Below are 15,274 nucleotides of genomic sequence, written 5' to 3' on the forward strand. Positions count from 1 at the left end.
TACTCACATGGATAATATACTGTCATAAGGTGTACTCACATGGATGCAGATACATAGCTTTAGTTTTAACATTATAGCTTTCAGATGGAATTATGTACTTCTTGTTAATTTATTAAACAGTTGGTTCATTAATGTTTAAATTCTGATAAGAAGCTACAAATAATTCAGTCTATAAAATAAACAAGTTTAACCATATGTGAATGAGTGACGGTCAAAGTATGAATGCCATGACCTTTTACAGGGAATTCAACATGGCTTTATGTATTTGATGTCAGTTATCAACTATTCATTTTACCCTACATTGCTGATTTAGCAACATTTTGTGGTAGAGGAGAGTAAATACCAGATACAATATATAGGAATACTGAAGAAAGCTGTAGATAAGCATTTTGGAGGTTCTAAAAGTTATGCAAATGCAGTGTACAAACAGTATGATGAATAAAAGTATTTTCATTCTTCACATGTATATCACTTTACACACTGATTTTTCAAAGTGCGTGTCACACTGATGTCATCAATTCATAAATATATCTTGAGTACAAATTCTTTAGAAATACATCCGATTTTTGTGAATAACAGACTTTTACTTTCTACTAAAACTTTGGCACATTTTGTAAAGACACCCATAATAATCTCACAATTATGGTCATCATTACTTCTTGAATAATGGTTTGGTCCAATGGGCCAAATCTATGCACACTGGGTAAACAAAACAATAAAATTATCCAGTCTGATAGACAGTAAATGAGAGCTACGTGTTTTGGTAACCTTAATAATCAACTACTGTATAAAACACATTTAACATGTGCTTTTCATTATCTCTCAGATTACCGACTTGTTTTTATATCGTTCACTACCAATGGGATCAACATACTGCATATTGAGTTATTTTATGTTTTTGCCTGCTACAACACTGTAAAGAACTGACAAAATAATTTGAGTTAAATCATTAATTTTCTATGTACAAAATACATATGGCATCCTAGCAGTAATTAATGGAATTAATTATAATATTGATGGTATCTTTTGTAAACTTATCTTGTGTGACTCGTATGTTATTAGGGACCCTGAAACCAATAAAGACATTGACACACAAGCAATTTAGCGTACAAAAATAGTTTAGAAAAATTTGTTTAAAAAGCCAATAAGATCATGCAGACCCCAATGGTAATTCTAGGGATAAATCACACATATCTGTGGTTGATCCACAATATTCAATTATAAATCATAATTAAAAAATGCAGCCAATACCCGGTAGAGGTTTGTAGAACTGGTTATACATCAGCATTAGATCCATGAGTAGATTGTGTCCAACAAGGGGCTGCAAGAAAGATGACATAAATAATAAAAATGAAATACAAGTGTTACAATCTTCCACAAATTGGTTAAAATGCACTGAGATGTAATTCAAACTTAGAATATAAAACTGATTAAACTGAAGCTTTAATTCTTTCACTGTCATGGGAGTTTGGAATTTTGTAAAGTAATGAAGAAAAGATTTTCCCTTAAAAGTTTCCAGTTTACCAGTTTCAAATTTCAGTTACGTAATTAAATATTAAAACACACACACACATCTTTTTGTAGTCTATCTAAAAATAAATCTGGAACTCAGTGAGTTGTTTACCTATAAACATGAGAGTGAAAAAGTTAATGACAGTACTTTTTCTATTAAATATGAAGAAAAACTAAGCTATACTAAAACAATTATCACAAAATACACACTATGCATTACTTTTAGAGCCACTGTTTGGTTACATAATATAAAGTATACTGGTTCAACTAAAAATGTAACAAAAAGTATTAATCATTTCACATTCATATATTTGCTAAATTATAAATACTAACTAGACATATTTCCAGAGTCCCTGAAAGTGTTCCATTTCAAAAGTAAATAAAACCAAAATTAAGAGTAACAAATATTTTTATTTCTTGCTTTTGAAGTTTGTGTCATGCTGTGTTGTAGCCTACACAGTGCATAATTCTTCTTGTGATTCATGGCATGTGCACACGTTACTGGTGTCACAATAGTACAAATTGTAATATTATGCATCCTTTATGTAATGTCATTTCAGTGTCTACTGACTGTCTGACAGACAACACACTACTGTATAGTGGTGTGAGCAGTTAAAACAGGTAGCCTTCAGCCCCCCTTTGGTAAATAAATTATATTTTGAATGTAATTCCACAAAACATAAAATTAACAAATACTTTAACACCTCGTTCTATTTTTTAAAAGTACTTTGTAAATCCTTACTACCTGCTTTTAAGTTTGATGCTTTAACACACATACTGAGATAGATTTAAACAGAAGAGCACATCACTGACTAACTGCATATTTTTTTATTTTTTGTTAATTTTTAATTCTTGAATTACAAAACTAAATGTTGAACATTAGATATTTGGAATTTCCATGTGATCCTCAGCCTTTGCCAAGAAGATACACTTCAAAGTATGGTGTACAGTATGTTTCAAACTGAGACTCCTTGAGTTCAGGCAAAGAAATCCTTAATTTTGAACAACTGACTGGAAGTAAGGCAACCAAATCAGCAGCACCCACCATCCCAAGGGCTTTATCTGATTTTGAACAGAAGAATGGCATTAACTATTCCTCTAATAATGCATCCACAGCTGAAAGTGCAAAGCACATTTAACAACTTTATGATGTGAACTATGGACCTTCTGATCTGCAGCCTTGAGCAATAACTTGCAACCATTTTAGATTTTTGATAAAAAATTAAATAAATAAAAAACAAATGCAGTAAATTAGTTGTAATCTTGAACTTAAATAAGACTTTTTTTTAAAATGGAGAGTATGAATTATATAAATATAGTTTTCAAAATAGTCTAACAAATATTTTCATCTTGGGTTTTCTATTCTTGAAGTGTTATGCCTGATTTTTTCAGTTTCTTTTCTAAAATGTAATGAAGTTTTCTTTGTGGTATTTAAACTATAAAATCAGTGTAGATATTCAGATGCCAGAAAATAATCCTCATTTAAAAAAATTTATTTTTCTATTTAGTGTCATATTCACCTTTAATTTATCAAAGGTAAATAAAGGTACAGTTGATAATGACTGACCTTTCATCTTAAGATACATAATGATAACATTCATTTTGTCTGTACTCTATCAAAACTTCTACATAACAGAATTTCATTCAGTATTTCCAAGTTTAAAGTACTACCATTCATGAATAGCTAAGTGGGCAGAAAAGTTAAAAACAAACCCTACCTTCTTTGCATCTTTTAACAGACGAAAAACCCTGGTAAAACCCAGCAATTTATTCAACATTCTGAAAAAATAATATACATACTTAAAAAACATATACAAGGCAGTTCAAAGCTTTTCATTTCACAATTATACATGTTTGAAACAGAATTTAAATAGTCACAGAAAGAGTTCATCTGGAAAAAAATATTTATCATACTTTAAAGTGAAATTAATTCACATACTTCTTTAACAAAGAGAACAATAACTGCTATATGAAATTAATTTTATTTAAAAGAGAGCCAAGTAAATATCTCTAGTAGTGTATTTCTTTACATCAACCAGAGCATCACAACAGAGCCAAGTAAATAGCTCTATCAGCATATTCTTTCAGGTCATTCAGAGCATGACTTAAATAGCATCAGAGCTGTTTGTGACGGAGCAAAGTAAATAGCTGTAATAAGAACATTCAGAATATGATCTAAGTAAGCACCAGAAGTACTCCAAGTAACTTTTTCACAACAGAGCCAAGTAAATAGCTCTATCAGCATATTTCTGCAGGTCATTTAGAGCATGACCTGATTAAACACAGAAATTGCTCCAAGTTACTTCTTCACAACAGAGCAAAGTAAATAGCTCTAGTAGTGTATTTCTTCAGGTCATTCAGAGCATGAACCAAGTAAACACCAGAACTGCTCCAAGTAGCTAATTATGAAACACTTCATGCCATGTCATCATGACTGCCTAAAACAACAAACATCAACAGTAAACATTCTTCTCCAAACCTGAAATGTTTGTGTTGTTGTTATAATCTTAAATTGTTTATTTCTCTGAAAAACTTGAAAGCATTTCATTATTTTATTCTATTTAACATTTTTTTTTCAGGGATTCACCAGAATTTGAAGATAATTTGAACTCATAATAGATATCATGTCACTTATCATCACTAATAAATGACTAAGTTGTCTACCAAGGTTGATCTTAGTGACCTATCTAAAAACATGGAGCACTGAAATCATGCTCAGAGCATGTTATAGCTACAAAGAAATACATCATTGAAAGAAATAAACAGAACCAGAATCAAACTACCACACTTACTTATCTTCCTCACTCCCAGCTGAAGTTACAAGTTCATTTCTTTTCTCTTTGCTAACTTTTTCCACAATCAACTGCTCTAGAGAAAAATCAACAAAACCCAGGTTGAAGAAAGCACAATTCAAAACACCAGAAAAACATGAAAGTACAAACTTTGATGATTACAAAAATTTTAAAACAACTGAAATAGGTTAATTCATAAAGTGAAAAGAAGTAACAAGTAATGAAAAATTGTAGAAAAGGAAATACAACCAGTGACGAATTTAAACAAATGCAAATTCTGTTTATGAAACACCTATGCCCCACTTTGACCTTGACCTTCGAAAGTTAATCAAGTCTAAAACTTTGTATGTAGTACCTGTTGTATAAATATGTTCAAAATCCATCCATCCACTCTTGAAATATCCTGTCCACAAGATCAGGATGGACAGACAGGGATAAATCAATATACCCTGCTCTGCTTTGGGGGGATAAAAATTGAAAACTAACTGCAGTTACATTTAAAATATGATCAAAAATCTGAAAGTATTTTTAGTATACATAAGATATATACAAAAATGCTTAAATACATATTCTTAAATAGGATTTATGTTTATCTTCAACAAAAACAAAAGGCAGTATATTAAATATTTTTGTTTCCCTAAAATAAAAACTTTTTAATTGGACAAGTTTAATTTAGTTTTGAGGATGGAACAGCCAAGATGAACCAATAGGTCCCATGTTGTTCCAAAATATTATGTTATGTTATATATATCAAATAAACATATTATCATTGCAATATAATTTTAAAGCACTACCATTCACAGAATAAGAAAGTTTCTTATAAAAAGCATAGTTCCAGTAGACAAATGTCTTCAGTAATCAATGATGTTTAGGTAAACAGTGGTATCCTGCAAGCAAAAGCATCCAACAGGATATGTTTTCATTTGTTTGGAACAAACTTTTTATGAGTTGTGAGCTTATCATTGTTAATTTTGTTTGTTTTGAATTTTGCGCAAAGCTACACGAGGGCTATCTGCGCTAGCCATCCCTAATTTAGCAGTGTAAGACTAGAGGGAAGGCAGCTAGTCATTACCACCCACCGCCAACTCTTGGGCTACTTTTTTATTAACAAATAGTGGGACTGACTGTCACATTATAATGCCCCCACGGCTGAAAGGGCGAGCATGTTTGGTGTGACGGGGATTCGAACCTGTGACCCTCAGATTGCGAGTCGAGCGCCCTAACCACCTGGCTATACCGGGCCCATCATTGTTACTGAGTTTTCAGTAACAAACAATATTGACAATGTTAAAAGATCAATAGACAATTTAACTAGTATAACTTGCAACTAGCATTGAAATGCTAAAATCTTCAAATAAAACCAGAAATTCCTGTTTATAATTCTTAGATCAGCCACTAAGCCTTACAATATCCAGTTAACTTAAATTCTAAAGAAATGTGATATCATACTGCAAATAAAAATATACCTCATTGTATCAATTCTGAACTTGATGGCAAAACTTTTTGTCAAATTATATAGTCAAAGTATTATCAAACAAGATCCATTTGAAAAACTTTATTTAATTTTTCAAGAAATAATGTTTATCCAGACATTTCTATAATAAAAATTAAATTCCTAAATAAAATGACCTGTAACTCCACAATTTTTTAGTGACTTAATGATTATTTTTATGAACACAGTAAAAATCTGTAATTCCAGATCTATAACATACTCTGGCATATAAATCATTTCTTGTAAACTTTGAACTTCACAAAAGGGGCTCATCAAGATGAACAGAAGGTAACTAAACCTTGCTAAAAAATATTAACATGTATATTTCATCTTTTATTTCTAAATTCTTACACTCAATTTCATTTCATACAAGGTTATAACATTTCTAAAATTATTCCTGATTTATAAATACTAACCGTCAAGTCATCCGAAACATAAGCCCACACTGATGCAAACTTTTGTCGTATTTCGCTAAGCAAAATATACCCACTAACTCCTGGAAATGAAAAAAATTGACATCTTACAAACTTTTGATACAAACTTCCTTTTCTTTAAATAAATATTCTGACGTCAAAGTTACATAACTCTACTATATACAAGTTTTGAATATCTACATATTTAATTATATAAAGAAATAAATTATATTAACAACAAATGCTACAGTTGCTACACACACACAAATAATAAAAATAAAGGTACCTTTCATTTCTTTCTGCAGGATAAGTCTTTCACCTTGTTTTGCTGTACTTAACCATGCTGACACCTGGGAACAATGATGCTGCAGGCTCGATTCATCTATATCTCTATCATAAAAAAAATACTGAAAACTTGCAGGTCGATAGATTAGCTGTTATATGTGTGTGCATATCATATAAGGTGTTTATTTTCCAAACTTATAGGTCCAAGAAGTAGCTTATATCTATATCTCTATCATACAACATATTCATTTTACAAGTCAATGGTATAACTCCTATAACTATATCTTGTTCTATCATATAAAAGATTTATTTTATTATAGACCAGTGGAGTAGCTTTTTAGTTGAAATTTAAACTTTAGAGAGTAATATTGTAAATGTTTCTTATAAAAAAACATAGTTCCAATTGACAAAAGTCTTCAGTAATCAATGGTGTTTAAGTAAACAGTGTTATCCTGCAAGCAAAAGCATCAAATAGGCAAAATATTTAAGAATCAAGAGTACTCAGTAAAAAGGGTCCTGTGGTCATCAGTATTCAGTAAACAACAGTATCTCCTGTAATAAACACTACTAAATAACTATTCATCAGTGTTCAGTAAACAGCAGTATCTCCTGCAATCAACATTACTCCATAAGTATTCAGCAATTAAAAGTATCCTGCAATCAAAAGTACTCAGTAAACAACAGTATTCATTAACCAACAATACTCAGTCAACAACAGTATTCACCAATCAACAATACTCAGTAAAATACAGTATTCATCAATCAACAATACTCATTAACCCTCTTGCCACAGGCATCCTTTACTGCACACCATAAGATTTTTAGTGGATTGCATTCAAAATGAAATTAAACTACTTTTTGTTTATGTTATACCAATTAGTATAGCATAAAATCATAGATAATAATCCATATTTTAATAATATACAAGTTTTAAGTTCTTAATTTCACCTAGCGTGACACACATGACACATTTTCTCTAGATATGTCCTCTTCTCTATTTTATCCACCCCCCAATAACTACAGAAATTACTCATTATAATAGTTTCATTGCTCAGACAAAGCCTAATTTTTATAGCCTTCTACCTTGTTTGGTTACACAGTCATCATATAGAAAATTAGAACCATCTTGCCACACCCACCTGTCACATCCTCTCTTTCAGGATTTGTTAATAATTCTCTTTTACGCTTAATACTGTATTATTTATAATCAATAGAAAGCCAAGGTTTTCATCTATCAAATGATGTATTATATTACATTGTTTTTTGTACACATAATTGTCAGTTTCTCTTCCAGTACAAGCTTTATTCCTACAGAAAACATATTGACTAGCTTGGATGAATTTGTAACGGTTCTTGTTGTATAGTTAGAAAGCCAGAAAAACTGTGATAGTTATGGGACATTGTCTGCTTTTTGCATGTTATTATTCTATGTTCTCTGGTGCATTATGTAATTAAATAAAAATTATTTAGTGCAGTACTACCATTGGTATAAAAAAAGTAGGGTTAAGTGATATTGACAGTCGACAAAAAAAAAAAAAAAAAAAAAAAAAAAGAAGAAAGGCCCAGGTAAGTACTTTATTTTTTGCTTTTAATATGTATTCTTTATTTATTATTATAAAAGTAACTAAAATAAAAACAGGAAACTCTTTTAGGTCGGTTAAGGTAAAATACATAATAATAATACGATTTTTTCATGAGGCTCGCATGCGAGCAGCTCATGAGTTACGTAATTCAATAGTGTAATGTGAGCTGCACATTCCCCAAATAACTTACAACTTATAATGGTGCGAATAGTGGTTAAGCATAGTTCAAAGGGCAATAAATCAATAAAACTTAAGTATAAATATGTGTATACTGTTGCAAGTTTAAAGCTACTTAGGATAAACAAATGTAGTTTCATGTTAAAAGTCATTCTAGAAATAAAAAAGGGTAATTTAGATTTTTTTGGTGGTTACTAGATCAATGAAATTGACCAACCTTGTATAAAATAAGGGTAGAGAAAATAACAGATAAAAAATAAAATTTTAGTAAAAAGAAACGTTTGAAATGTATTTAGGAGGTTTTAGAGATTACAAAAATGAAATTTGAGATTTTGGAGGTGAAGAAAAGTAATTTTAATCTTAGCATGAAAATCACTTTGCACTCAGATTGGTCAAAAAAAGGACTAGATATATTCACAGACAAATAGTATTTTAGCTCATTAAAATACTTCACTAAAAAAATCAGATTTTTTGTATATAAAAAGACTCGTAATGTTTACTAAAAGTCTGCCAAATTTTGTGAAGATACACATACTATATTAAAAGTTAGTCATATCAAAACTAAAAAAAAAAGAGTACAAAGTGGTAAAGTGCTTGGTCAATTCAACCCAGCCCATGAACAATACTCATTAAACAGCAGTATCCTGTAGTCAACAGTACTCAGTAAACAACAGTATACAGCAATCAATAATACCCAGTAAACAACAGTGCCCTATCCTCAACAGTGCTCAGTAAACAAAAGTATTCAGCAATCAACAATACTCAGTAAACAGTAGTATCTTGTAGTCAACAGTATTCAGTTAGACATCCTTGTCCCAAAAACAGCAGTATTCAGTAAGAGGTATCCAATGAAAAAACAGTAGTAGAATTATGAAACAACATTTTAAAGTACATTAAAACAGCACTTGGATAGACATTGCTAAATACAGTCTTTAGTGCTTAAGCTTTCATATGTGTGTGTTTGTGTGTCTTATATATAGCATTATAACTATTTATATATATATAAATAGTTATAATGCTATAAGATACCTTAATTATCAGCAGGCAATCAATCAACTCACCACTACATAACAATAATGAAATTAATAGAAATCAATAATGTTAACAATGAGACTAAAAAAAACAAAAAAATGCTTTTCATTAACAATCCTTATCATCATCTCATAGCAGAAAATGTCTATGACAGTAGCTCCCAAATGCATTGAGTATATTCCATCTATCAGACAACTATGGAGAATCAGTTAACATCATCAGCACAACTTTGGAAAGTTATGTTATTGAACACCTGGGGTCCAACCAGACTCCAGCATAAAATTACTATTATAGTAATCTCTTGATTGAAATTCTAAAAACCATTTGCATTATACCCTTATTCTAGACTCTATAGGAAAGATGTTAACAAATCAAGATATTACAAAATTACATTGTTTCCAATATACGTATAAGTAGTATTAAACCATTCCTTATACAAACAGTGCATCAAAAAAAATGCCAAACTTTTATTATACTCCTATATTCATGTCATTATTCATCAATATATGATGAGATTACCACAATACTACAAACTTCAGCTCAAAAAAAAGTGTACATTGTGGGTCACCTTGTGTCTGACCAGACCCCAACACAAACATATCCTTATAGTAGGCTATGGATTGTAAACCCAATAATCAGGTTATTTACAGCAGTTATCAAACAAGGTTTCTATGAAATAGGGCATTATAAGCAGTCATCACAGAGAACACTTGTTGTACATGCTTACCACAATGATGTTATAAGCAAACAGATGAGATGATACTGTACTACTTTGATGGATTATCCTCCACAACAGCCTATATAGTGAAATGTTTAGAAATTTGTTTCACATGCTTTGGGCAAATTGCATGTACAGTGATGGTCAATGATAGTATGGGGTCCGCGTGGACCCTGGGTAAATATTAGATGATAGCTTCATACTCCATCTGCCTGTTTTGAAAACAATAGTGTTATACTGATCCAGTATTTCTGCTTGACAGTTACAAGAATGGATATAAATTTGAAATTATTATGTAAAAAGATATACAACCAAGAAAGTCGATGGGGTACATGTGGACTCCAGGTGTGATGATGAGGGTTAAGGGTTAGGAGTTGAGTACAAGAACCCACAAAGTCTCAACTCCCACTGCCTTTTGCTGTCTAGAGCCACTTTTGGAAAGGCAGTTACCCTTAATATTTAGATATAAAATAACATTAACATAAAGATAATTTACCTTGCAACTGTATCAATAGTGATTTTATAGATTCTTTTCATACCATATTGTTACTGGTAATTTAGAGATTATAAAAGATAAGGACTTAAAATTGATTTTAGAAAAAGATTTGCAAGACATATTGATGATTACAGTAGTAAAAACAGTAAAAAATATCATTATCCTCCATGTTTTTTTAAAAATAAAACTACATTTTATTAATTCCATTAAAAAATGGTTAAAAACCTCGAACTTATCTAAATATAAGGTAGATATTTCTTTCAACATCTTTAAAATTAAAATTAGAGAAATTCGAGAACAATTTATTATTACCCCTATTGATAAAATTGGTTGTAATTTTGGTTTTCTGTGTAACAAATTATATGCAAAAATTTTAATTAATGAAATTAGTACAGCAAAATTTGTTGTTGACTAGCTTTTCTGCCAGAAGATAACATGAGATTTAAGAGGAACATTTGTTGAAACTAGTTTCTCCAATATCAAGACTTTTGACAGTTTACACATTTTACAGTCCAAAAAGGCAAAATGAATCAAGCATATGTTAAGGAAAGTTTTTTAAGGACAATCTACAGTGTTACAATTAACTATACATTATATCGTCTAGTTGACAAGTACCTGTCTAGGGCCATCAACAACGATCTATTGGTCAGCTCACTTTTAACAATCATTTCTTCTTCTTCATTTAAATACGATATTCCATCATAGGCAAACTGTCAATTGATACAAAATAGAACACAAGAATATATTATGATGCAAAAGAAACCTACAGAGAGAGTGAACAAAAAGAAAGAGAATTTACAGATGACAAAAGCTTTATAGGTAAATACATATTGATGACTAAAGAAATTCTTATATATATGACTTTGATATACATTTTTTTTTGCTTTTATAAACTTTATATAAAAACATTTTCAAGTTGGTACATTACTTTTATATTTTCTATAAGTTTCTTGTAAAGCTTTTCATCTTGGCTTTTTAAGTTTGGGAAAAGTAAATTTGTTTGTTTGTTTCGAATTTCGTGCAAAGTTACACGAGGGCTATCTGCGCTAGCTGTCCCTAATTTAGCAGTGTAAGAGTAGAGGGAAGGCAGCTAGTCATTACCACCCACTGCCAACTCTTGGGCTACTCTTTCATTAACAAATAGTGGGACTGACTGTCACATTATAATGCCCCCACAGCTAAAAGGGCGAACATGTTTGGTGGTACGGGGATTCAAACCCATGACCCTTAGATTGCGAGTCGAGCACCCTAACCACCTGGCCATGACGGGCCCAGAAAAAAATAAATCTAAATGTTAATAAAATTATATGTTATCCTCTTACCTTGTTAAAGTCAAAGTGATTATGACACAAAAACTCCAAACTTGAAGCCTATAAAGGGAAAGAAAATTATAAACATTTAAACAATTTTGCCAGTCAGGATTGAGAAAAGTTGTTGGGATACATCTGTTCCATTTTCTTTTTACAAAAATGTTATCATAAAGAGTGTATGAAACCAAAAGTTGATTAAAGTGAACAGTTTTGATTAACGCTATGTAAACAAAGTTGGTCCACTGGACTAAGCTTGTATTGGAGACTTAATGTTTACTAAAATTCCAAATTTACTTTGTGTATCTTTACAAAATTTGCTAAGCTCTTAGGAAACATTAAAAGTATGTTGTATAGAGAAAATCGAAATTTTGAATAAAGAAGTTTTATGAAAGATTTGTCTCTGAATTTACTTTAGTCAGTCTGCCACAAACTGACTAATCCGATTGCAAGGTGATTTTAAAGTTAAGAATAAAAATTATTTTTTTCATCATAGTTTTAAAATTTCATTTGCATAACCTCTAGACCCTCCTAAATAAATATCAGGTTTTTTTGTTAAAACTATATATTTTATCTATTATTATTTCCACCCTAACACCATATGAGCTAAGTTTATCTCATCAACATTGTAATCAATAAGTAAAAATATGAAGTAAATCTAAATTACCCTTTTTTTTCTTTCTCTAATGACTGCAGATTATAACACAATTAGTTATTTATCCTTAAATCTTTAGTCCTCTATCTTTTTTTGCAACCATTTCCATTTCATTTTATTGCTCTCTGAACCTAATCTAACTACTAAATCTGTGTAAAAAAGCAAAATCAAGTGGCAAATGCCCAGCTCAAGTTATTTAAATGAATTATATAATTCATGAGCAGCTCCTGTGTAGACCTCGCCGATAAGTTTTTTATTTAACTTTTTTTCATTTTGTTTTATCTAACCTAACAGGTTTCTGATTTTTGCATTTTATTTACTCAAGTAACATTAAATAAAAAATATACATATAAAACAAAGCTCAAGTTATTTAAATGAATTATATAATTCATGAGCAGCTCCTGTGTAGACTTCGCTGATAAATTTTTTATTTAACTTTTTTTTCCATTTTGTTTTATCTAACCTAACAGGTTTCTGATTTTTGCATTTTATTTATTCAAGTAACATTAAATAAAAAATATACATATAAAACAAGAACTTTTCTACTTATGTCTGGCCTTGTTTTTTTGCTCTCGGCTTTGATAAACTCAGCCCTAATTTATTGTAATGATGGTAGTAGTATATAAGATAACTTATTTATTTCAGATATGCAACTTAGAAAATAAAATAATAATATGTATAAACAATGCAATGTACTCTAACTATTATAATTTATCTGGCTTTCTAACTTAGCTATAAATGCATTAAAATAATTCACTTACCTGGTCAATCTGAACTAGTTGATAGCAACAACAAATCTGTAGGCCCAATAATCCTTATACACAAATTGGTAAATTAAAATCTTCTCTTTCTATTGGTTATAAATAATCCAACAGCTAATGTCAGTGAGAATTACTGACATTTTGTGAAAGACAGGATATGACAGGAGGCATGGCAAGTGGGATTCACTTTTTGGTTTTTATCTCAAGTTCAAACACTTTCATCAGAACAAGTTAGCCTTAAACAGAATTTGGTAAATTCAAATCTTCTCTTTGTATTGGTTATAAATAATCCAACAGTTAATGTCAGAAAGAATTACTGACATTTTGTGAAAGACAGGATGTAACACAGAAGGCATAGCAAGTGAGTTTGACTTTCTGGCTTTTATCTCCATAAATCAAGAAAACCAGAGGCTGTAAAATGAGACTATGCCTCAGTAATATCTATACCATAAATGAGCAATTTGTGTTAAACTCAGAACATCAAATCAAATATGTGTAATTCATGTGCAAAATGTGTCACATGATACAGACAAATGAAGGAGGAAAATTTCTTTAAATATTTTCTTTTGAAATTGAAACTTTCATAATATTAAGATTTGATTTATCAATTACATTTTGATATCAAGTTTGTCGATATAGTAAAGAAGTTTAATTAAATTTTTAATGAGACTAAAAAGCCACAGCATTCACACTTTGACTCTCACCTGTGCACATAGAAGTAATTTACTTTATTTAAAAAAAGTAAATCAAACCATATACCTTTCTATGATTGTAACAAACAGAACCTAAAGTGAAACCCAACCCTCAAACATTTCTCAAGTACTTTGGTATTTTTAACCTGAATGACACCTTATATAGCTGTCACTAGATTTGAGCTGCTTCTACACAAGGTAGGCTACCACACAGCAGCACCCACTACCCGAGAGCCTATTCTTAACCAAACAGCAAGATTACTTATCACTTTAAAAAGCAACAGTTAAAACTGCAGAGCACATTCAGCAGCATGTCATGGAATTGGTCCTCTATCCTTCCAAGTTGTAGCCCACTAATCCATGCTCAACCCTTCCCAAGTGCAGAAACAAATAAAAATATTTTAGTGAATATTCAAGCCTTTACACATTTTGAGGCTAACTTTAAGTTGTAACTCAAGTATTCTTTATCAGAAACAAACAGCCACCACCTTGAAATAATACTTAAAAGAAAATTCCTATTATTAAAAACAAAATGTCTATTTCTGAAGAGAATATTGTTTGGTGGCAAATGTTTACTAAATTTATTTTACACTGCAATATCCATTAAATAGTACTAATCACTCATGATTTTAAATAATTGACTTTTTTTTTAAAACTGAAACTACTTCCTTTTAGAATATGAATCATGTACAGTTCTAAACCTCCTCATTTTTTTAAACAAAATAAAAAATAATTAAAAATGTAGTCATTTATCAATTGTACAAAAACATATATACATTAAATTAATATTCTTGATTATGATAGTAAGGTATCACAAAATCAAAGCTTTCAACAACTGTACAGAGTACAACTTCTAGAAAAGTATTTTTGGTATATTGCTTTAAATGGGAATAAATAAACACAAAGCCAATGAAAAAGATTCACTTGTTAATAGATAAAAACATAGTAAACTTACCTGCCACCATAACCGTTTGTTCAGAATCCCAAATGAATGGGGTCTTAAGTAGAAGACAAAGGTGTGAGCAACATAGCTAAGGAAATGAAATATAAATAATTAAAATACATGTGATGGAAATAATAATATTGTATGACCTGAAATAGGTGAAAAGAAATCTGCCCAAATTAACACTTGTATGTTGGACTCCTAACTCACACTAATGTCTTGAGACATGCTCTTTACCACTGGAGCCACCAGGTCTTTAAACCCCTAACTTAATACTAGTGAATTAAAACTGATGCTCATTACTAATGGCCCTGTCAGGTCTTTAAATCCTAGAACCCCCCCCCCCCTCAACTTAATACTAGCATCTTGAGACTGATGCTCATTACTAATGTTACTAAGCTTGATAAATTATAGTG

At 30.5% G+C, this 15,274-nt stretch overlaps 1 protein-coding gene across 7 annotated transcripts in view; it reads right to left on the reverse strand.

Annotated features, from left to right (window-relative positions):
* Nucleotides 1-15,274, reverse strand: part of LOC106460563 (pre-piRNA 3'-exonuclease trimmer-like) — an 84,857-nt gene that overhangs the window by 57,843 nt on the left and 11,740 nt on the right. For all 7 annotated transcript variants that reach the window (XM_022387315.1, XM_022387313.1, XM_022387314.1 and 4 more), the window contains exons 6-13: nt 14,871-14,946; nt 11,823-11,870; nt 11,116-11,210; nt 6,496-6,599; nt 6,213-6,292; nt 4,305-4,375; nt 3,231-3,291; nt 1,252-1,321 (exon numbers count right to left, since the gene is read on the reverse strand). In XM_022387315.1, coding sequence (XP_022243023.1) covers nt 1,252-1,321; nt 3,231-3,291; nt 4,305-4,375; nt 6,213-6,292; nt 6,496-6,599; nt 11,116-11,210; nt 11,823-11,870; nt 14,871-14,946 — 605 coding nt within the window. The remainder of the gene's footprint in view (nt 1-1,251; nt 1,322-3,230; nt 3,292-4,304; nt 4,376-6,212; nt 6,293-6,495; nt 6,600-11,115; nt 11,211-11,822; nt 11,871-14,870; nt 14,947-15,274) is intronic.

The sequence above is a fragment of the Limulus polyphemus genome, unplaced genomic scaffold (assembly GCF_000517525.1).
Source record: "Limulus polyphemus unplaced genomic scaffold, Limulus_polyphemus-2.1.2 Scaffold796, whole genome shotgun sequence".
NCBI classification, from domain to species: Eukaryota; Metazoa; Arthropoda; class Merostomata; order Xiphosura; family Limulidae; genus Limulus; species Limulus polyphemus.